Consider the following 25,297-nt stretch of genomic DNA (forward strand, 5'->3'; position numbering starts at 1 on the left):
ATTTGTAAAACTGATTAGTAGGGTGATGGAACACTTTAAGATGTTTCTTTTCCATTTGCATATCTCTTTTTGTGAATATTTAAGAACACTAAGATTATGATCAAAGAACTATTATTATTATTAACAGTTATAAAACACTAACATATTGACTTAATTACTTTTAAGTGAATGTAACATGCTTTCAGTAACATAGACATTAGCAATTTTAGGCATAATTTTATAACAAAACTATACTTTGTTTCTTTTTCAGTTTTTTCTAAGTAGAACTACTTTATAATACTGTGTTAATCATCATCAGACAACTGCTTTACTGTGTATAGTAGGATCTTAACTCAATGGGTTAAAATAATTTTTTTAGACCTACTCTTATATATAACACATTTCTTAAACTTAGATTTGAATTCCGGGTATACTTCCTTCAGTCTACTTATAAATACATAAAGCTTCACTGAAGAGTAAAATCTAACAAGAAAAAAGAGTTTTCAGAAACTTTCAAGTCTGAACACATACATGACTGTACATATATTATGAAAATCTTTGAAACCTAGTCCTATATTTCTCCCAAGAGGAAGATTTGTTTTCTTTGGTAATGTTAACAGAAAACAACCACCACAGTTTATGTTTTGCTGTGTAAAATAAATCCACACAAGAAGCAATCAAATGTGACCTATAATGAAGAGAAAGATTAGTCATTAGAAGCAGAACAATATTGCTCATGAATGAAGAAGCAAAATCTTCAACAAAATATTAGCAAGTTGAAGTAAGCAATATATAAAAAAGGTAATACACTATGATCAAGTGTGCTTTTTCCCAAGAATGCAACATTGGCTTAACATAAAAACCGATTAATGTAGTTTGCTATATTATTAAAATAAAGGAGAAAAACAATATGATCATCTCAATAAGTGAGACAAAATCACTTGGCAAAATAATAAAAAGTCCCAGAAAACTAGGAATATAAGAGAATTTCCTAATAAACATATGAAAAATCTGCTCTACAGTTAAGATCATATTTAATAATAAATATTGGATACAGTTTCCCTAAGATCAAGAACAATGCAGGGACACCTATTCTGCATTGTACTAGGGTTCCTAACCAGTTTAATAAGGCAAGGAAAGACTGGAAAGAAAGACACTAAACTGCATTTACAGATGTCATTATTGCCTATATAGAAAATTTTAAGAAACCTATAAAAGACAAAAAAAAACCTAATAAGGAAATTAGCAAGGTAAGTAAGTATAAAGTTCAATATATAAAAAATCAGTTGTATTTTTGCAGCCAACAATTGGGAAATGAAGTTTTTAAAAATATTATCTACAGTAGCCTAAGATATCTAAAATACCCAGGAATAAATTTCACTAAAGATGCACAAGACACTAAGAACTATAAAACAATGCTGAGACCAATTAAAGAAAAGCTAAATAAATGGCATGATGTATCATGTTCAAAGATCAAAAGATGCAATATTGTTAAGATACTAAATATCTCCAGATTGACTTATAGATTCAACTCAAGCCCAATCAAACTCCCATCAGATTTTTTGTAGAAATACACTGATTGTTTTTGTAGAAATAAGCTGATTCTTAAATTTACATTGAAATGCAAAGGACCTAAGTTAGCCCAAACAATCTTGACAAAGAAGAGCAAAGTTGGAGGACATATATTACCTGATATTAAGACTCATTAAATAGTTACAGTAAAAAAGACAGTGTGGTGTTAGGGGTGAGGATAGACAACTACATGAGTGGAATAGAATGTAATCCAAAATAGAACACACATATATAGTCAATTGATTTTCAACAAAGGTGCCAACATAATTCAGTGGGGAAACGTGCACTCAGATTTACTGTTATGGTCTTATGTTACTTTTTCACATTTTACATATTAGTTGTTAAGGGCAGGGAGACTATGTCCCATTTATCTCCCATGAATAAGCCAGGGCTTGCACATACCAGGCACTCCATATGTATCTGTTGAGTTAGATTGAATCAGAAATCAGAATGATACTCAGGAAGATGTATACCATCTATGTTGGGATTTGATAAGTATTTTTAATAAAGGGAAGGCTCAGGTAATAGTTAAATTCAAAAACATATAAGCTTCTAGGAGCCATTTTTAGGATTAAATTAAAATGTATATAGTATTTATTGAGATCTGGGCAGATTGGGTGTTTCCAGAGATAACTTTTCTTTCCAAGATGTAACTACTTTGATTCAAGTATTTGATGAATATTGGATAAAGACACGGCCAGAGATTCATATCAAACTAGGCTCCCTATAACTAGAAGGGCCCCAGGCATGGAAAGTACCAGAATAATGCTCATTCATTCATTCATTCAGTGTTCATCACGTACTTACTAGGCACCAAGCATATAGTGATGAACAAGACATACATCACTCTGTCACCACTTTTCTCATGTAGAAATCGCAGAGGATATTTTAAGGTTTCACTAAAATCAGAACTCTCTTAGTCTAGAATATAAATTAGTAGTGATGGCAGATTTTAGATCAATAATCTCATGCTCCTTCTGATTTATATTAGTGTTACCCAATAGAAATATAATGTGAGCTACATATGTAATTTTAAAATTTCTAGTAGCAAAATAAATAAATAAATAAAATCTCTAGTAGCCACATTAAAAAAGTAAAAAGAAACAGGTGAATTTAGATTGGGTAATATATTTTATCTAACTTAATATACACAAAATATCATTATTTTGACATATGATCAATGCTTTTTAAATTGTCGAAGTAATATTTTTAATTCTTTTTTTTTTTTTTTTTTTTGGACTAAGGCTTCAAATCTCAGTGTGTATTTTACCCTTACAGCACATCTCAATTTAGTCAAGCCACATTTCAAATGTTGAATAACCACTTAGAGCTAGTGGCTACCTTATTGAACAGAGATAGGAGTCAACTCTGAGTCAGCTACAGTCTGTTGAAGTTTATAAGTAGATTCCAGAAAGATAGAGAACTGATGGCACTTCTGGCCATAATGTTAGAGGGAAATCGCGGTATCCAGGAAAGAACCCCCATTATTCTGTTGCTAGAAACATCAGGATCTGTGGTTAAGATGAACCTAATTCTGTTACAGCTGAATAACTTACCACCAGCTTTCATCTGAAAGAGCTCCAGAGTTTTACTATATTTGGAGACAGATCTGTACAGCCAATGTGCAAATATATCCAAACCATCTTTGAGAATTTCAGATCTTTCCAGTGTTCAGTGATTTCTACCAATAAGACAGCTTTTCAGGCCCCTAAAAAAAAACCTGCTATTCATATTTCTCAATGAATTTTTGTTGGATGAATGATGAAATGAACCAGTAACCCACATACCAGTTCTCTGAGACACAAATAAAATATTTTCAGCTCTAGGTTAATGAACCCATGCTCATTTGCATGCTTGCCTTCCATTTAAAATTCTTAATGCATCCAACAGAAAAATGCTTTCCCTTCATTCTAAGGTCGTTATTTCCATTAGGCTATAATATAAATCCCCTTATTTTCAAGAATAAGACTAATTTACTACACTGTGCACAATGAGCTATATTTTAGATTCTCAATTTATAATATTTCATCAAGGCTGAATCTTCACTAAGACTTAGAGAGGGAGTGAGTTGGAGCCAGCCTGCACTTAATCACTATTTTAACAAAACATTTACAGACTCATCAAAAAATTAGTTTTTCCTCATATGCAGTAGAGTTTCTTTAGGTGGGTGGTGCCATCCATCTTCACCTCAACAGAATCACCTGGCAAGTAGAATCCTGGGCCCACTGCTGAATCAAAATCCCTGGAGGTGTTTTCTGGAAATTTGCATTTGTAACAAGTACTAAGGGAGAACTCAAGCACAATAAACCTTGATAACCACTGCCCTACACTGAAATTCCACTCTAGTATACTTAAAGATAAAATTGCATACTACCATTTAAATCTGTTTCACCACTGGAGGAAATGCTATTTTCAGTACTTAATTTGTTCACTACCTTTGTTGAATATTTCATTGTGTATTGTAATTTCCCTTTAGAGAGTACTCATCATTCAGCCCATAAGATGGATGCTGTGCTTTTTTTTTTTTTTAAGATTTATTTATTTATTTTAGAGAGCAAGACCATGGCAGGGAGGGGCAGAGGGAGAGGGAGAGAGAGAATTCAAGCAGACTCCCCGCTGAGCATGGAGCCTGATGCAGGGCTCAATCTCATGACCCTGAGATTATGACCTGAGTCAGACGTTCAACTGACAGCCACCCAGGCACCCCTGTGCTTTCTTGATATATAAGTTATGAATGATGGATTCAACCAAAGTAAAATTTACACTTCTCTTAAATGTCTAAAATCAAACTGACTAGGACCCAGATGATAGTCTTTTGCACCTTCCAAGTATAGTCTCCAAATGTTTGTGGCAAGTGTTAGGAAAGGTTCTTTGTTTTGTTGTGTCTTTTTCCTATGAAATCATTTTAAGGGTACTTTAATTCAGTCACAATTTTACAGATAGCTATTGAGCCAGACCCAAGTACTAGGGCTTCAAAAATGAATCTGATTTCAGTATTTGACTTCAAGGGAGTCCTAGCCTCCTCAAGGCAGGGATGAGGGGCAGACACATAAGCCCTGTGTTAAAATATAATGCAGTAAGTTTTTATGAGGTGCCATTGGAGTAGAGAGAAGTGAGACAGGGTGCAAAGGGGCTGGGATTCATAGAGGTTGTGCTGTGCTCTGTTTGAGTGTGAGCCATAGTCAACCAGAGAAGTGGAGTCATTCCTACAGGCTCATCCAGGACACAGGGAAGCTCAGAACATGGGTCTCCTGGATCCATACCTGCACTCTCTCTGCTACACTCAGCTTTCTCCAAGAACCTGGCCTTCAAAAGCACTCTGGCTTCACTTTTTTTATACCCAAAGCTCTCTCTGGTTGTAAGATGTTAAGGGTGATACATTTCCTTTTCCGGCCACTAAGATGCCATTTAATTCACTCCAGCAATAACTAAATAGAAACCTACCTTTAAAAGATGCTGAGAGCAATGTGCTGCTAATTTATTGCCACATCTATTAAAGCTCTAGAGACAATTTGACTCCCTAGATTTTAAATATAGTAGATATATTATGTTTCCCAATTTAATCCCTCCATAAATTAAGTGAAATGATTATAGTATCTGTTGTCACTTCATTCTTGCCCTATCTCCAATCACTCTTCTGCCTTCATTAATTCAGAATAAAATACCACAAGACATTAATGTAGCACTTGGAGATAGGAAGCCTGCATTTTTATAGCCTCAATATGAAATCCTACTTAAAGATGCTTACACCTTTACTGAATGAGGAAAAAAAACCCAAAAACCTCTTCATCTCCTTATAACCTTCATTACGAGTGAGGAAACCAAGGCTCCGAGATGTTAAGTGGCTTGCCCAGGGCCACCGTATGAGTAATTACCAGAGCCGAAACGCCCACCCAGGTCTTCCAACTCCCAGCTCAAGGCGGTATTTCTAGGATATCCTCAAATCTTCTAGAGATTCTTTTAAAGCAGTCTCTTCACTGTTTGCAACAGGGCATTATTGCCAACATGTAAACAAAAACAAAAATCTTGGCATTCCCCCATCACTTTCTCATCAGTGTTTTTAGTTTATCACTTCACAGTCATTATTTGGTGTTTTCTTACAGAAGGCAACAGACCACTGCAACAGAAACTATCCTTAGATGGGAATCCCAAACCTATACATGGAACACCAGAGAGGTCAGATGGCCTACAGTGGTCAGCTGAGCAGCCTTGTAACCCAAGCAAGCCTAAGGCAAAAACATCTCCTGTTAAGTCCAATACCCCTGCAGCTCATCTTGAAATAAAGCCAGATGAGTTGGCAAAGAAAAGAGGTAAAGTGATTTCTTTTGCACAAATGATTCAACACATTTTGCACACTCAGAGAAGTGCCAGAATGAAAGAATTTTCCAAAGGATGCTGTTTAGTGAAGAGAGATGCCCATGCAATTGCATTTCTTTCTGTGACCCACATAGTTTAAAAAGTAGATGTGATTCCTCCCATATTCATCGAAGGTCTCAGATGTTTAAGAGGAATTACATCCCCTTTCTCTGCCCCTCTGTGGTCATTCTTCTCTTCGTAGGCATGGATAAATTTGCACCATGAATCCTTTCTACCTTCATATTTTATGAAGCAAACGTTAATGCGGGAGCCCTTTTGGTAATGTGACTGCCGAATGTTTCCCTGGCACACACGTTCTTAACTTGCACTGAATGAAGATGAATCTAGAGGCTGATATGACCTTCCTCATGTAAATTCAGTTCTGTGTTAGAACTTGCAGACAGTATAACCCCGAAAGAGGATTTTATAATTGACACACTATGTTTTTATTATATTTTGGACTTTGTTATACTTTACACATAACTGGTATCAAACACGAAAGGGGCTAAATCACTTCCTTTCTGATTCCCAGAGGATGAAATGATATTCTTCTCATTCAGCCTCAGTTGTATCTGATTTCCTTGGCTTTGGTTTGATAGACTTTCTTACTTCTCTTGAGGGAGAGTTCTTTCTTCTAAGAAACGTGGCCTTGTTGGGATCGGTACAATTTGCCCATTTGCTCTGCCCTATCCGTGTACCTTGGTGACGGTTTCAGGAAAGCAGGCGAGATTGGCAGCCATCGAGCAGCTCTGAGTGCTGCCGCTCTAATTACAGGCCTGGCTCGGGACTGAAGGGAACCAGAGCCAGCGTACCCGGCACCAGTGCTCCCTCCCCTCCAGAGCTCATTTGTACCTCTCCCAATCCCCGTGTCCTTTTCCTCCTCCAAAAGCCCTGCTGGCTTTTAACCACACAGAGTGGTGAGAGCCAGCGGCACAAATGGTCTTCAGACATAATCAGATTCTAAGAAACTGCCGTCTGTAATAGAACATAATGATCAGAGCCCCTTTCCAAAGCACAAGGGAGGCCCGTGTGCCCGGCAGGGCCCGCCCGCAGCACCCACTAGTCAAACCACGGCACCAGTCACCCGCTGGGCTTTTTTTAAAAGTCTGGGTTATAAACACAGAAACATCTTCTTGACAGAACTTTTTTCTTTTTTCATTGAGACACAAAAGATAAATCTCTCTCTTTTTATTAGGGGTAGGGGAGTTAGCTGCTTTTGTTGTTGTTGTTTAGCTCAGAAAAAGATAAAGTGTTCAATTTAACATTTTTTTCATGACATTACTTTTAGGCCCAAACATTGAGAAATCGGTGAAGGATTTGCAACGCTGCACTGTATCTCTAACGAGATATCGTGTCATGATCAAGGAAGAAGTGGATAGTTCGGTGAAGAAGATCAAAGCTGCCTTTGCTGAATTACACAACTGGTGAGTAATTCGACTTAGAAACTATAAACTGACGGCACTTGAGCTGTTCCTACAGGTAAAAGCATCTGATGGGAAATGTTGTTTATTTAATACATAAACATCACAGAACAACTCCTCAGCAAATTTTTTTAAGTCCTGCAGGCAGAGGCCTATATCTTGGGAATAAAAAAGAAGGGAAAATGTTTGAATAAGAAGAAACCCGATACACATAATTCATTGGAGTTTGAAGTTGGCCCCAAAGTATATGAATGATGTAGAACACAACCTCAACAAATGATATTTTTGACAAATCCCTGGAAGGCTAATATCATGAATGCCACTGAGAAAAAATATTTTCCAGCCTTATCATTATAAAATAAGAAAGACTCCCTTAACAAAACTCAGAAACATCTTAGGCAAGCTTAGTGATAGAATCCCATTCTTGGGTATCTTGAGACTGGAATTAAGAAATGATACACTGGTGTGGTTTTGGTCCTGCCCTGCCCTGCTCTGCAGCTGATGTTGATGGGAGACATTTCTTTGAGCTCTGTATATTTGCTCACGTGCACTGCACGACTGAAATGAGGTATCTACTGGTAAAGGTTAAGTTACTATCAGTAGAAAAAGTTCTCAGTGTATCAGTCAAGACTCTTCCAGTTTCATGTGACAGAAACCCAAGTCACACTAGTTCACGACAAAGGATAATTTATTGGCTGATGTACATGAAAAATCCAGGAGATTCCTTTAGGCAAATTTGGTTCTAAGCCCAAATTGTGTTCTGAGAATTCAGTTTCTCTCTCCCTCCCTCTCTTTCTCCTTTTCTCCTTCTCTCCCTCCTTTCCTCTCTCAGCGTCTCCTACAATCTCCTGGCTCTGCTTATTCTTGGCTTCATTCTTAGGTATGATCTCTCCATGTGGTAGCAAAGATGACCCCCTAGCAGCTCCCAGCTTGCATAATCCTTAGTCCCTGTGATCTGAGAGAGAGCTTTGTCTCCACCAGTTCCAGCAAAAGTCCAAGGGCTAATTCGCATTGGTTGGGCTGGGTCATGTATCTGTCCCTAAACTGGTCACTGTGGCAAGAGGGACAGTCTCCCCACTAGCCAGGTCAGGGCCATGTGCCCACCACAGAGTTAGTGGTCGGGTGAGCCCCACCTGAATCCCATGGACTGAGAGTTGAAGAGCTGTGGTTTCCTGAAGGAAAATCAGGGTGCTAAAGAGAAAAAATATAAAGACAAGAAAAGCATATCCGCAGTACCCAGGCTCACATGTGTTCTCTGTACCTCATTGGCTCTCCATGATTCTAGAATTTGATCCCATGTTCTGCATAGCTTTCCTTTCCAAGTCCTTTCTTTGACGCAGATGTGCTTCTTAGCAGATTATAGAATTGTGTAAAACCAAGGATTACGCTTAACATAATCTAGAAGTCTTGAATTTTAAACCATCTGCTACATATAATATAAGATCCCAATGTGCATAATGTACCAGAGACTTGAAAGAAAACCATCTCCATCACTGATCATTCAGTGAGGGATCATTTCACCTCCACCCAGTCATGTCATCTCCACCTTAGTGGAACTCTTCTCTGTCTGATCAGACGATAAACTAATTGTTCAAAGGAAACTGGAGGAATATGTTTGAAAGTCCTTAGAGAAGATAAAGGTGCTATACAAACAAAAGGTGTTATTAGTTTTACTGATTTTTAAATTTTATAGTTCTATGATTTTTTAAATCTATCCTTAAGTTACCCTAATATATATATAAGCACACTCAACTTCCAGGCCTGTTCTCCAGAGCCAGAGTCAGCAAACTTTATCTATAAAGCGCCAGCTAGTAAATATTTTGAGCTTTACAGTCGGCCATGTCTCTGGGCAACTACTCAGTTCTGTTACGGCACGAAATGCAGAGAGAGAGTGGGCCAGATTCAGCTCGTGGGGGTCGTAGTTTCCTAGTCTCTGGAGGCATTAGTAAACTGCTCAGAGAAGACCACTCTGTCTTACTCTTTTGTGTGGCATTTTAGAGTAAACTCCTCCTCTGGGGCCTCTGTATGATCCCTTCCCTCCGAGTGACTCACACACTAATTGACGAAGTGTAGCACTGACCTCAAGTTACCTCTCTCCTCCAGCTGCTTGGAGTACTTTTTTTGTTTTATTTCCTTAGTAAAATGAGCACCACATGGGTCATGAGACATCTTGAGATTTATAACCGACTCTCTGTGTTTCACTCCTCAAGACCTGGAAGTGTGGGGCCAGGGCAGTCAGCATCCAGGGAAGTTGTGTATCTTTTCTCGGCTTGTGGGTCACATTTTGTTTTAAACTGCTGGGTAGGATCACTTCTGAATGAACTCTGCCAGGCAGCACTGCTGTTTAAAAGTCACCTCCTAACAAATGGCACTCTTCCTCCAAACGGAAGAAGAAGAAATAGAGATGAACCATTTTCTGTGTGCTGTTACTACAAAAATGCGTAAACACCAGTGCTTGCTTTCCGATCTAACCTTTAATAAAAATGATGCCAAAGTAAGTACATAGATGTTAACTTAAACATAAAACAAAAGGAATTCTTTCTCATCGACCATTAGCAGGCATTTCTGCCAAACGGAAAAACATTACCTCTCTGTTCCAAACAAGCCTGCAGCCTAGCCAGCGAGATGATTGATGTACTTGGATAAAGTCCTCCTCTCATTTTCTGAGGGGGAGAAATGGATGAATTTCAGGGATTGGGCTGCTCTTAAAAAATAACGGGTCACAGAATTGAAGAAGGCAGCTTGCATGTTTTCAAAAATGAAGCTTTCCTCTTGGGGGTGAAATCTCGGACTCCAGGCATTAAAGAAAATTTTGAATGCAGCGTCATTCATTTAATAGAGTCAGACCCTCAGGATTACATTGTAAGGCATATCCAGATGTGGAAGATGTGGGACAAGGCCTCGAGATTTCCCAAACGAGTGATGGTTCGGAGACAGACTTGAACCCACCCGGTGCACAAGCCACATTGCACTTCTGGCTCCTCTGTCCTTGCTTCGGGCCATGCGACGCCCTCACCAGAGCCTTCGACGGGCACTGCGTGGAGCTTAGAAATAAACAGAAACTCTCAGGTAAGACATTCTAAACATTCACTTTGCTCCCAGGCTTCAGGAGGTGAATCCTGCCTGATCAAGTTCTCCAAAAGCGTGCTGGGATTCACGGGAACGATGATTTGGGGAGACTGGGAGAAAGCACTTGTTTGCACATGCCCAGTCCCCAGTGAGCACACATCTGAATAAAATGAACCCAATGCTTTTGGAGCCAGCCTGGCTGTGAAGAACGCTTTGTTCAATACAGTTACTGAAGAAAACCATGAAGTAGCTCAAAGTTGGCCTGCGACCAGGACACAGTTACATAAGGCTGAATGACCATTACATGGATCATTCTCATTTTCCCATAAAGAATTGGGGATCTGAGAGGGCAGCAAAGATGACATGATGCTCTCACGCGGTCTTAACAGAAAATAAATTTTGCAACATGAGTGTCTGTGTGAAAAGTCACATCAGGAAGTAACATGAAACAGCTGGTTTCCCTCCTATATGATTGGCCCCCTACCACAACTGGAAAATATTCATCCTTTGGAATCCTAGCTGCCAGATATAATTGCTTTGTGTGCAGACTAGTCTAGCTTCTCATCACAAATGTGTGTGTGTGTGTGTGTGTGTGTGTCCAAGTTGATGGTGCAGGCTTAAAATGAACAATAAACATTAAATTCAAAAAACATCAAGGAAGGAGAATAATACTTGATAACTGTGCCCTATGCTGGGGGAGGAAATATTCCAAAACAGGGCTGTAAAAATTGCTAGGCGCTATTGTCAATTTAACATCTAATTAAAAGCACTCCTAAAGGAAATGGAAGATGGTAATGAGCCAGAGGGTAGAGCTTGTGCTGGGGATGGGGTAACAGGGTCATAGAGAATGGAGGCTGGGAGGGACAATATTTTTAGGCTGCTTTGCTTTCAGGTAGGAAAGGGAAATCAGTCCAAGCATGCGTCCTTATACCTCATGTTTATTTTTTCCTGAAGCAATGCCAGGTCTTCAGCAGAATTTAGAGTAGGTCAGGAGTTCCAGGCCCCGCTTGCCCCCACACCCCCAGGCCTTGCTTTCCTCTTTCTCTACACCTTGGAGTATCCTCCCCAACAGCAAAGACAGGTGCTCCCTGCGGGCCAGGGGCTCCTCCCCACAACACCACTCACTACAAGATAAACTTGTACTGGGTCCCCATATCACTTTCCTTTTTTTCTTAGTAACGATTGACACTCATTCTTGTGTCACTGATAACCTCATCCTTCTGATGACCGTGGGTTCTCCTTCCCAAAGTGATATATTTAATTCTTATGTTAACAGAGTGTTGAGACCCTCTCCATCAGCCAAAAGAATAACCCTACAAGTGAGAATTTCAGGCTGCAGAAAAAGCTATTCCGAGATGAAGTCTATCTTCCGGCATCCCTCAAATCTCACTCCGAAGTGGGCCTCTCGTCTGCCGTGGGAGCTTCGGTGGTAGCCAAGCAAAACCACACACAGACCACCAGGGTAGTCAGCAGGGTGGCCCCACACACCGACTAGATAAGCATCCCTGTGACATTTTAAACATTGTGTCCTTTTTCTGAGAAGGCTTCCCGAAGGGGAAATTGCCAGTGGGACCTTCCAGAACAAGCGAGGCAGCCCTGTGTCCCACACTCCCAGTCTGCTGCTCCTTGGGCGCCCAAATCATGTACAAATCCTGGAACATACAGCCTTGGAATGACTTCCAATTCGAGTCCAAATGAGACAATTTTTCTTTCCTTGCAGGTTTATCACATAGCAGGATTCTTTCCTCCTGGGTTGGTTCTCCCCAGTCCACCCCTTGCATTCCCCAAACTTTTAGCTGACTTTTGGTTAATTCGTGGCTTTCCATTTGATGCTAAAAGCCCAGTTTTCCTGTGCTCTTGGAGTTTTTTATTTGTTCTCTTAGTGAATAACTTAACATTGACTGAGAAAGATGGTGCATTCTTATCAGTGCCGCAGGAAATTTTATTTTTTTAATTTAAATTTTTTTAAATTTTTTATTGTTATGTTAATTACCATACATTACATCGTTAGTTTTTGATGTAGTGTTCCATGATTCATTGTTTGTGCATAATACCCAGTGCTCCATGCAGAACGTGCCCTCTTTAATACCCATCACCAGGCTAACCCATCCCCCCACCCTGCTCCACTCTAGAACCCTCAGTTTGTTTCTCAGAGTCCATAGTCTCTCATGGTTCATCTCCCCCTCCGATTTACCCCCCTTCATTCTTCCCCTCCTGCTATCTTCTTCTTCTTCTTCTTTTTTTTTTTTTAAACATATAATGTATTATTTGTTTCAGAGGTACAGATCTGTGATTCAACAGCCTTGCACAATTCACAGCACTCACCATAGCACATACCCTCCCCAGTGTCTATCACCCAGCCACCCCATCCCTCCCACCCCCCACCCACTCCAGCAACCCTCAGTTTGTTTCCTGAGATTAAGAATTCCTCATATCAGTAAGGTCATATGATACATGTCTTTCTCTGATTGACTTATTTCGCTCAGCATAACACCCTCCAGTTCCATCCACATCATTGCAAATGGCAAGATCTCATTCCCTTTGATGGCTGCATAATATTCCATTGTATATATATACCACATCTTCTTTATCCATTCATCTGTCGATGGACATCTTGGCTCTTTCCACAGTTTGGCTATTGTGGACATTGCTGCTATAAACATCAGGGTGCATGTACCCCTTTGGATCCCTACATTTGTATCTTTGGGGTAAATACCCAGTAGTGCAATTGCTAGATCGTATGGTAGTTCTATTTTCAACTTTTTGAGGAACCTCCATACTGTTTTCCAGAGTGGTTGCACCAGCTTGCATTCCCACCAACAGTGTAGGAGGGTTTCCCTTTCTCCGCATCCCCACCAACATCTGTCGTTTCCTGACTTGTTAATTTCAGCCATTCTGACTGGTGTGAGGTGGTATCTCATTGAGGTTTTGATTTGGATTTCCCTGATGCCGAGTGATGTTGAGCACTTTTTCATGTGTCTGTTGGCCATTTGGATTTCTTCTTTGGAAAAATGTCTGTTCATGTCTTCTGCCCATTTCTTGATTGGATTCTTTGTTCTTTGGGTGTTGAGTTTGATAAGTTCTTTATAGATTTTGGATACTAGCCCTTTATCTGATATGTCATTTGCAAATATCTTCTCCCATTCTGTCGGTTGTCTTTTGCTTTTGTTGACGGTTTCTTTTGCTGTGCAAAAACTTTTTATCTTGATGAAGTCCCAATAGTTCATTTTTGCTCTTGCTTCCCTTGCCTTTGGCGATGTTTCTAGGAAGAAGTTGCTGCAGCTGAGGTCGAAGAGGTTGCTGCCTGTGTTCTCCTTTAGGATTTTGATGGACTCCTGTCTCACATTTAGGTCTTTCAACCATCTGGAGTCTATTTTTGTGTGTGGTGTAAGGAAATGGTCCAGTCGCAGGAAATTTTAAACGTAAACTTTCTAGCTACATTACATTACACTTTTGTCTCCTCAAGACCAGAAAAACAATTATATTGAAGTGTAGCAAATTGAGGGCTTGGCGTTTTTGTCTATTTTGCATTACAGAATTCAACTCAGTCCTGAGGAGAAAATGGAAAAATGAAGAACCGGAGATTGTTGCTAATAGCAGGCGGGCACTCTCATTAGCCATTCCGTTTCTCCCTGAGTCTTTTTCTCATTTTGCCATAAAACCAAATGTCACAGTGGGGACTAGGATTAGGATGAGGTATGTAAAGATACAGTAGGGAGCTGTTTCATTAAGTGTCTGTTTGGAGGATTATTATTTCTCTTTGGCTTCGGCCAGGTGGCAATATTCCTTGGTGCTCCTGGGCTCACATGGCCTGTGTCCAGCCACTGTCACGCCGGTGACATCTGCAGCCGTGCCGGCCCTTGAGCTACTTAAGCTGAAGGAAAACAGGTCTCTCTGCCCCTTAGGGTGCAGTCGTGGTGGAGCAAATATTTGGTGACCATCTAATTAGCTGAATCATGGAAACTGCGGCGCTATGTATACCTTGATGGGTGAGTTGAAATACGTCTTAGTTGAAGCGGTTTCTAGAATCAGAGTAGATGCCGTGACAACAAGCAAACTTGGTTTTTGAGTTCAGTCACATGGAAGACATTGACATAAGCCCAGATAATGAGCAGAGACTCCATTTTAAAACCGTGGCTGAATTGGTACTCATTCCTCGTGCACCCGTGAACGTCAAGAGTTCTGGAAGAGTGTGTTGTCCATTAACAGAATGATGCTTTTCTCTAGGCCGTTCGCCAGGGGATGCTCGTAATGGGATTACCTGTGGGAGAGCTGACGTGGGGAACCTTTGCAGCCACTTGGCGTTGTTATGTAATGCCGCACAGACTCTGGTTCCCTGTTAAATAGCAGCAACGTGTTCAATGGTTGCTAGATTTTGCCAGCTCCTTAGATTAAATGTGTAATGAAGACAAAATCAGAAGCTCGCATTGTCCTTTTCTACGGTTTTTAAACAAAATTTAATAAAAGGTCTCCGTGTCCTCCTGCTTTGGAAATAAATGTAATCTTCCCATTGATCAAAAGCTGCACCAGCAAAGACTTTCCGACTGATCTCTTTCCTTCTCATCAGATAGTTTTTCTAAGTGCCCACCTGCTTGTGACTTGTACAAAGAACTATACGACGGAAATTAAACAAACCTGTACCTTCTCCCCGCACCCAACATTCGAGATTATGCCAGCGTATTAAAAGAACTCACAGTATGGAGATGAACATACACCTGCAAAGGATATCAAGAGGCAATGATAGAAGAGGCTAATAAATATATTTATGCCTCAGGAGAGCCCTATGTATGGTTTCTGTCACTGTCCTCGCTGACAAATTGAGCAAAATGACTCCTTTTCCTTACTCTGCACCAGTCCAATAAATAGAAATAAGCTCCAGATCCTTTCTGAATTGTGAAAAGGGTAAATACCATAAACCACGGAGAAACTCAAGGTTCCTGTGACTTTGTGACTAAGGCGAGTCCCTGTGGTACACTGTATTTCAAATCTTGCCTCGTTTGTGAATATGTGTCATTCTAAATAGGTGTATTTCACTCTTTGGAGGTGAAAGCTTCTCTTTTCCTATTTTCTCTCCTCCCCGAGGTTTTTCTGTGCATTAGATGTTTCCCCAGGGCCGCTGCAAGGGCTGAGTGAATCAGTCGACATGAAGGAAGAGCGGGTTGATAAATACAAAAAGTACAGAACTGGCCTTTTCAGTTGGGTATAGTCCCCAGGAAACCAGCATAAAAAGCACCTTGTATTAATAGCCTTTCTGAGCTCCGCGTGTGATTACCTCCATATGTTATGTCCGCCACACACTTGGCACTGGAGGTCAGCTTTCCTTTTACTGCAGCCTTCTTTGTGGAATCATAGACCCACAATAAGAGCTGGAGGACAAGAAGTTGATTGTGATTTCAGCTTGAAATCTGAAAAGATCTCTGAATCTTTTCAGCAAAGGAACGCTACCAATCCCATCAGCTTGGAAAACATGCTCCTGAGTAGGGTTAGTTTTCATGATAGAATAGAGATATAAAAAGGAATGAAGCAAATTCCAGGTGGAGAGTATGTGTTGTGTGTATGTGTGTGTGTTTTAATTTATAGTATAATCCATTTTCAGCGGGAAAATAAGACAAATTTGTTCCTATATATTAGTGTAAATATAAAATACGTTATAGTTTCCAAACTGGGATATCCTAGATCACAACTTCAGAATGGATCTTAGGACTTACTTCTGTTTATGACACTGATACAGAGGGAGACTCTGTAGTCTCTTAGGGGGAGACTAAGGAGTCCTTTTGGGCAATTTGTCAGCTAGGACAGCAAGAAATCATGTAACAGGCTGTCCCTGCAGTCAGTATAACAGAAGTCCTTATTATGTCAGTTACACTGTTCTTCCAGTGACTGAAAGCCATCTTCTAACAAAAGTCACATCTTCCAAGGTTTATTAACCACTTAATTAGGAGGCATGCTGTGGAGAGTTAGAATAGGATTTAAATCTCAGCTCCACATATTCTAGCTCTGAAGATGGTTGAGTTTCTTAACCTCTACTCAGCTACAAAACGGGATACTACCGTCAAGGGGTTTTATGAAGAGTTTAGTTACAAGATATGCATTTCTCAGATTATTCTAGAGAATCTCTAGCCTGGCCCATCTACGTTGGTTCTCTTTCCTTCCAGATAAGTATTTAGTCAATTTCGTTCTCTCTGTACCAAGACAATGGGAAGAAGTTCTCTTTTTCCACCTTTCTGTTTAGCATGCAGTGGATCCCAGCTATGCGATAAGGATGGTTTTACTGTTCATTGCTTGATGGAGGGTGAAGTAAGGCAAAAGGACCCTGATTCTGAATGGCCACCGTGGCCACCAGATCAACTCCCCTTCCCCTCTCACATCTTTCCATGCTCTCTCTCTGCCTTCTCTTCCCCATTCTTCATTCAGCCCTCCAATAGGGAGACAAATGTGTCATGAGCCGGTGCTTCTCAGACTTTGGAAGGCACAGGGAGCACCTGGACACCATTCCCAGAGGCTCTAATTCTGTGGGTGAGGGGGGAGCCCAGGAACCTGCCTGTCATGAATACAGTGGGTGCTAGTGTACATGGTCTAAGGACCACGCTTGAAGAGACAGTGCTAGGAATACTGAGGGGTAAAAGATGGTGTCCTTCCAAACAAAGTCCAAGGTCTAGTGGGTGGACAGAAACAAGCCGTGTGGTGCAGTATGGCGAAAACCGGGAAAGGGAATGCGCGTCGGGGAGGGTTGATGGCTGGCCGGAAAAGGGTCCATCACAGAGGTGACATTGGACTGGCACTCGAAGTAAGGCTAGGAATTGCCAGACCGAGAAGAGAGAGAGGGTTCCCTGCAGAAGGAACAACATGAGGAACCTGAAGCAGAGAGACCGCAGTGTGCTCTGGGAGGAGTACGCTCCCTGGGTCTCATGCCATGAATAAATGGATTGTGAACACATCCCTCTCAAACCAAAATCTTATGTATAAGTCATATATGTATACCACTATTAATCTGTATCCCAGAAATTAGGAAAGTCTGCTTTCTAAAGTAAAGAGTAAGTACATAAAGTTTAAGATTTCATTTGCGCCCCACCCCCCCCAACTTGGGAAGCAGGTGGTTGTAAAATCGAATGGAAAAAGGTACAGGCGGACTAGGGCAGGTGCTGAGGAGGAGCAGTGGCAGCGAGCCTGGAGATGCTGGGTGGGGAAGAGCCTCGGCCCAAACCAGGAAACTCAGGCGCCCACCCGCCCCTTCTCACACAAGAGCCCATCAGGAGGCCAGGAGCAGTCTCCCCGAGGCCAGGACCTCAGCTAGACGTGGGCCAGCATTGCTGGGACTCCTGGTGCCACATCAGTCTCTTCCAGCTTCTGTTGCTCTTCCTTGTGTTCAACAACTGTGATGGCTTCTGCATGGACGCCTCCCCTCCCCGCTCAAATTAGAGAGAAAGGCCATGGTGTTCTGAGTGCTTGACTCTATTTGGGGTATGAAACAGATACTTTGCCTTGTTTTATTTTGAAATTGGTTTTATTTTATACTGCTTTCTATATTTTCCAGCTTTTTTAATGAGCATGTAAAATGAAATAAAACTGTGAAGAATGTTAACTCAGTGCCTTAAATGGCCCCCTTGTGCTGTAAGACAGTTAAACATCCACAGATACAAGTCTGCCTTCTTTTCCATAGTGGTAGTCTTAGTTTGGGTTTTTTTTTTTTTTAAGGGGGTGGGAGTAAATGATATAATGTTTAAGCTATAGAAACTGAAATACAGGTAAGTTACTTTCTCTGGATAGTGATCTCCATGGAAAGAAACAAAACTAAGAAGTAATTAGTAAAGACAAGAAATTATATTACTAAGTGAAATCCTATGTAAAATTCTAAACGGAGGTATACAAGGAGGGTAGATTTTTCAGCTGAGCTTGTGGTATTGTGGGACTGGTAGAATTTATAGGATTTTGCAACTCTGATACCATTTTTAAGACTCCAAGAAGAGAAAGAATCCTTGTGGATTTTTTTTTTTTCAATTAACTATTTGCTTTTTGAGGAACTCCTGGATTTTATAAGTATCGGGAGTCAGTCCTTATGCTAAATCTGCACGTGTCTCATTCCAGAAGTGCACCTCAGACAGTGTGATGAAATATTCATTGACCGTGATTTAAATCACTGTAGGATTCTAATATAAAATACGCAACTAAGTCATATTAACATTAACAGATAATATTACCTCGGATAAAAGAAAGAGAAATAAAACGGGCTCAGCCTGATTGGCAAATTGAGTGCACCTATTGCATTCGTGGACAGCCAGAGGGATTTTAATTGCTTTATATTTTGAGTGTGATTCATGCTTAGAGGCACGCCACTTCCTTTCCCCGATAGTCCCGATTACTAGGCACCTCTTCAAAGGGCTGTGTCCCAACCCCAGTCTACGTGCCGTAGACACGTATGTTGGGTTTTGCCGTGTTTACCAGATAACAGTATGGAATTCAGGAGATGTTTAGAAAGATCAATTTGTCACCACTGCTGCATTTGGAAAGGAAGAGTTCCAATTATAAAAAAGAAGGCAGGTGGTTGTAAAATCAAATGGAAAAAGGTACAGAGTAGAAGGCGACAGACCCAGGAATCGCAACAAAACTAAAGAATGAAACATAGCCAACTACTTAATAATGAGCATGGAGTGAAACCGGCCACAGGGGGTGTAGAGAAGGGCAGGAGAGACATGTCTGGGGTAGACTTTAGAGGACGTGATCACATGGGAAGGAAAAGGAGTCACACAAATCACATGATACCAGTGACCAGCATACAGGGTACAGGAGAGGAACAAGATGGGGATGGAGGGAAAAAGAACTTTCCCTCTACCCTCCGGGGCTTTGGCTGAGACCCCTGTAATAAGACAGATTAATAAGAGGAAAACAAACAGAAGTTTATTAACGTGTGTACCTCATGTCTACATGGGAGATACCCAGGGAAAAGGGAGGAAGCTCCCGAGGTGGCTCAGAATTCAGAACTACATACCATTTTGACAGGGACAGGGGTGGGGGGATATAGGCCTCTCAGGGGAGAGTAAATGATTCTAGGAAAGATGAGTGGGCCCTTAGAAGAACAGACGGGAGGTATGATCATTTGTGACAAAGTGTGTCTGGGTGTGGTGTCACCTTCTAGGCTCCTGTGACAGGAGTCAACAGTCTTACCTGGTTGGCAAAAGTCGCCAGGAGGGGATTTATGACAATTGAGTTCCTTGGAGGCTCTGTCTTTAGTCAGATGAGGGAAGTTTAGATACCGCCTCTCGCTGCATTGGCTGTTTTTCAAGTGCCTGGAGCTCACAATAGTCAGTACACATACTGCTGTATTTGGGGGGAGGGGGCGTATTCTGCAACCCTTCAGGAAGCAGAACACAGAAAGGAGGAATGGGGACTTGGCAGCATGCGAGATCATGGGTGCCATTTGCAGGCACCTGTCGTAGGTGGTAGAGCCGCCAGTCCTCCTGGCCCTAGGAATAGAAAACCACCGCGGCCTCACCGCCTCTGTGCCTGTCAGGCCCAGGACAGAAGCTCTGTTGACGACAGCAATAGTTGAGAAATGGGTCTTACCCTGGGCCCGGGAATTCCTGGTAACACTTGGGGAGCTGGACTGGAAATGGCACCCGTGGTAACAGCATAGTACCCCTTACACGTTTAATAAAGGGAGTTTTCCTGCCATCCACCTGGTGGGCAGTACAAGCTGCCTCCTCCGTCAGCCCTAGCTCCTCACCTCGGCCCACATGGTGGCCCCTGGACATTGAAGCTGGTACTCCTCTGGGCGTTCACAGGCCTTCCCCCGATGCCATAGGCAGGAGCGCAGCCCACAGTGGGGGCAGTGTTTTTACATTACTCTTTATGCTGTTTGGTACAGGCCACAAAGACTGAAACTTCACCCTTGAGGTCATTGGCATCCTGTCTCCCCAGCCATTCCCACGCTCTCTTTCTGTCTGCCGGGCTGGGGCTGGGGGACAGAGCATGCTCGGTGCCCATCCCGCTGCGGCCTCGGCCCCTCTGCTCCACCTGCTTTGTTCTGCTTGGCAGCTGAGGAGCTAAGAAGGCTCTGAACTGAAGCACTTCATCCACAAGAGGGTCCTGAAGCCAAATTGTCTGGGATCAGATGGTCCCGGGCAATTTCTCTCACTGCAGCCTCCCTGAGGCAAACTCACCGAGATGAAATGTGGTCTAGTGTTAACTCTTTAACATCGAATCCAGCTGCCCCGGCAGTTTGATTTCTTGAAATTCCCTTTGAAATTCTGCTTTCATTCCTCAGTACCCACCAGCAGGTTCTGCTCGCCAGCCTATCAACCGCTGACAGTCCCGTGGCTGCTCCCTATCCCAGCATCTTTATTTATGAAGGACAGACTCGACGTGGCTCGCCCCAGCTTCAAAAGGAAGCGTTTTTGTCACTCAGTGTCTTAGTCTCTGGGTTTAAAGAAGAATCTTTCACAGAGCAGAAAATGATAAATCTCTTCTTGCTACAGTGCCTTTCTGATTCTTTTTATTATTGTTATTGTAAGTCCTCTGTAGAAAAGAATCAAGACAGTGGCAACATTTTTATAAAATGACACTTTATCTCTGTGATTAACTATATAATAAACCGTAAAGGCTTTGCCATGGTAATCTCCTCCTTACACCTTATTGCTTTAATAATAAAAGCTTTTTTATGGCAACAGAATAAAATTTTACTATCCAGACAGTTTAGATAAAATGAGATGTGTTTTTGGAAGGATAGAGGGCATATCTGAAACATGTGAGGTCAGCATAGGTTTTATGTGAGCTCGGTTTATGTAGAACATTTTCGATGTGTCTTAAGTCTGGTGCCCTCTGGAGGACTTTATCCAACTATTTAAAGAATGTCTAGTGGGGGTCACCTGGGTGGCTCAGTTGGTTGAGCCTCAGACTCTTGATTTTGGCTCAGGTCTGGATCTCGGGGTCCTGAGATAGAGCCCCACGTGTTCAGCAGGAAGTTGGCTTGTCCCTCTCACTCCCCCTTTGCCCCTCCCCCTCTGGCTCTCTCCCCCTGCTCCTGCGCATGCTTTCTCTCGCTCTCAAATAAGTAAATAAATAACCTTAAATTTTAAAAAAGAGGAACTTATAGTGGTCAGCGAAAGAGTAGTTAAAGAGTTCTGTATTTCTGTCAAGTACAGAGGATTACTGTTTCAAAGCAAAAATGTTCAAAACCAAGAATTGCAGATGATCAGTGGGGGAAAACACAAATTTCAATAATTTATTGCCACCCTAGTTTGCATGCAGAATCATCAACTACCTGTTTTGATTCTGAGCCAAACCCTATGTGGTTTGGTGATTATCATTGCACTTTTATTCATAAGCTTATGTCTCAAATAATTAGATTCCATCAGTGGCAGAAATTATATAAATTTTTGCTTAAACACGATTTATATGCAAGCACTACAGTATACCAATTAAGAAGTTTCATTATTGTTATCCCACAGAAAAATGAATACGTTGTCTCCCCTGCATGTCACTACTGAGCAGTTTCTTTTTCTTCTTTTTATGTTTCAAGTTTTTATTTAAATTCTAGTTAGTTGACATATAGTGTAATATTGGTTTCAGGAGAATTTAGTGATTCATCACTTACATATTACACCCAGTGCTCCTCACGAGTGCCCATCACCCACTTAGCCCATCCCCCCATCCAGCTCCCCTCCAGCAACCCTCAGTTTGTTCTCTATAGTTAAGAGTCTCTTATGGTTTGTTTCCCCTTCTCTTTTTTTTTTTTCCTCTTCCTCTATGGTCATCTGTTTTATTTCTTAAATTCCACATATGAGTGAAATCATATGGTACTTGTCTTTCTCTGCCTAACTTATTTCACTTAGCATTATACTCTGTAGCTCTATCCATGTTGTTGCAAATGGTAAGATTTCGTTCTTTTTGATGGCTGAATAATATTCCATATATATATATGGAATATATACACACACACCATATCTTCTTTATCCATTCATCACTCAATGGACATTTGGGGTCTTTCCATAATTTGGCTATCGTTACTATTGAGCAGTTTCTTGTTGAGCAACCTGCAATAGTCTCAGACCATTAAGTTGAACAGAAGTTTTTTAAAACTCAGGGTTTCCCTGAAAAAGTGATGACTTAATGGAGACCTGAAGGAAGACTCACAGTTAATGAAATGAAGAAAGGCAGGGCTGGGGAGGAGGGTTGTCTTCCAGCAGAGAGAAGGGCATGTGCTAAGGCCCTGTGGTGAAGAGAGAGTAGAGCTCATACCTTCCAGAGTTTCATGAAGCTTAAACAAGGTCATTCCAATAAGGTGCCGGTGCTCTACCTAATGTGCCTAGCACACAGTAAGCACTCAGGATGTGTTAGTTATGATCAGCTCTCATTTTGAAGCAGCTCAGGGCTGACATCTGTCTGCACAGGTGTACCTAAAAAGCAAGCACGTGACCTTTAAGCTCCTCAGTAGGAATGTGGTCTGTGCCACTGCCGGTGATTTCTCCTTGCCTTTTCAGTTCTCTGATGTCATTCTTCTCCAGACTTCCTGCCCTCCATATCTGCTAATTCCTCCATCCCAGGGTTTTGCCCAGCACCTTCTGTCCTTGCCAGCCTGCAGAGTTTTTCATGAGGTGCACTCAGTGTATGTATCTGCCCCAGGACCTCTAAGAAGATCCAGTAGGACTTAACGCGCATGGAGCTGACGAACGTGCTCGTGGAGCTGGATATGAGACCAGGCCGTGGAAGGTTTCAGATGCAGTCTTTCCTCTTTGACCCCTCCTTTGGTCTGGCTCCTCACTGTCTGACCTTTACTACTACCTCCTCTTCATCCTCTGTATCTACTTCCCACAGTATTCTTCCCTTCCACAGTCCTGCCGCTTTGAAAGTGAAGCCCAAAGAAACCCTCAGGTGTACCTTCTTGAGATTCCGGAGGGAGGCTCGGAGGGAGCTGCTTCAGGCTGGCACTGAACCCTGGTTTGCATTCAGTTCATCGGTTCTGCGCAGGGTCCGGACTCAGCAGAGATCCCTGGCTTGCCTTTTATGCACTCGAGTTTTGAAAGTAGTCGTACATAGCTGTGCTTGCATTACTAAGACTCTTGAGTACAATCTTTACTTGAAATACCCGGAGGAATGGAAGCATGGTTTGATGCCAACTTCACAGGCTCCTTCACATCCTCAAGTGGGCAGATTAACAATTTATTGTGAAAACCTTCATCCCTCCTGTTGCTCGCCCGGAAGGCCCAAAACTAACCACTGTATGAATATCCAGCTTTGTTGAGGATGTGTTGGACCTGGGGATATGTATTATACCCCAAATGTCCATCTTGTAAACTCTCTGGGCACATAATTATGTGAACAAATTTAATCACGAGAATTTATCCCGATCTTGCAGCTGGTAAAGAAATTAGCAAAGGCCCCTTCCTCCACCATTCTCCCTTCCCAACACACACACAGGGTGCGGGGCTCCCAGCCTCCAGGCTCTGGGCCTTGTTTGGGAACTGGGTGGGTAGGAGGACTATGGGAGGCTGCCACTCGGGAAGGCTGACCACACCCACTCTTGTATCCTGTGCATGAATTTCCTTTAGCTACGTACCTTACATGCTTTCAGATCCCAGAGACTCTAATTAGAAGCCTACCAGTTGTTTGGGGGCGGGGGGGAGTTTCTTCTTGCCATCATCATTTTTTCCCCTGTCTGGTTTTTCGCTTTTTCCCCAGTAAGTTCAGCAGGTCCTCTCGCCTTTGTCTCACCCTGCACAGTTCCCAGCCTTCATGCTGACTCCTCCCTCTCTCTTCTGCCTCTCTTTCTATAAGGAATAAAAATTCAAAACATGTCCTCACACAGAGTAGCTGAAACGTATTGTTGTAATTGGGGCTTCTGACTCCAGATTTCTAGGTTCTCACCTTATCTCTAACAGCTCATCAATTAGCCTCATTTTCCTAAACTAACATAGAACTGCCCTCTCTGGGAGGGTTGTTAAACACAAAAACAAAAAATTGCTTGGCCCCTATTGGCTACATGTGTGAACTTGACAGAGAAGCTAAATATACCTCATAATCACAGAGGTACAAGCATGACTTAACTCAGCATTTCATATGATTAAGAAACATATGCTGGTTTATGAATAGATGGTTTCTGGAAAGAAATGCAAGAAGCTGGTGATAGTGGACACCTCCAGGGAAGGGAGCCAAATACACTGCGACAGAGATGGGATAAAGACTTCCTTCTTTTGTATTTCCTATATTTAAAACACATTGACATCAAAAAAAAAAAAAACACATTGACATCATACCTATTTAATGCCAATAAATAAGGTACAGGTCTCCTGATGTGCTGTCACACCAAAGTAATCATATCCAGTGACCTTAAGCTATATGCGTCATGGGGACAGTTGATATCTGCACTTGATGGATTAGGCTTAGTGCCCAGTTCTGGAGAGTTTGCCATTCACTGGACATGTCAGTTCTTTCCATTAGGATTTCCTGGTTGGAATGAGCTGAGTGTCTCAGTGCACAGTCCTGACTCTCCCAAGCGTTCAGGTTCCATCATCTGGATGCTCCTATAGACATAGCCCAAAGACACTTCTTACCCTGATGAATATTACAAAATATTCCTCTTAAGAGGAAAGAAATTTTCAATACACTTTAAGTTTTTAGAAGTACACCTGATGGAGGAAAAAAAAGTACATCTGTTGGAACAGAGAGGTAATAACTAGGGATGCTTGCTGCCGTGTATGGAAGCACGTTAATTTTGAGTTCATAAACTACAAACAAGCAAAAAAATCTCATTGGTTACTTTGGAGGGATGCTAAGGAACCAACTATCATTTTGAAAACGGATCTACCAGCATTTATCCTGCTTACCTATGTAAATTGTACTACATATTAACCCAAATAGTTGATAAGGGTAAGTTTCTCTTTGTGGAAGACTTCAAAGTAAATAAA

At 41.7% G+C, this 25,297-nt stretch overlaps 1 protein-coding gene across 11 annotated transcripts in view; it reads left to right on the top strand.

The window, feature by feature from the left end:
• SPATS2L (spermatogenesis associated serine rich 2 like) overlaps positions 1-25,297 on the top strand; it is a 161,821-nt gene that overhangs the window by 118,852 nt on the left and 17,672 nt on the right. For 10 of the 11 annotated variants that reach the window (XM_036098507.2, XM_036098505.2, XM_036098504.2 and 7 more), the window contains 2 exons: positions 5,655-5,861; positions 7,196-7,331. In XM_036098507.2, coding sequence (XP_035954400.1) covers positions 5,655-5,861; positions 7,196-7,331 — 343 coding nt within the window. The remainder of the gene's footprint in view (positions 1-5,654; positions 5,862-7,195; positions 7,332-25,297) is intronic. The other variant, XM_036098509.2, reaches the window with a different exon arrangement.

Source organism: Halichoerus grypus, chromosome 4 (genome assembly GCF_964656455.1).
Source record: "Halichoerus grypus chromosome 4, mHalGry1.hap1.1, whole genome shotgun sequence".
Taxonomy (NCBI): domain Eukaryota; kingdom Metazoa; phylum Chordata; class Mammalia; order Carnivora; family Phocidae; genus Halichoerus; species Halichoerus grypus.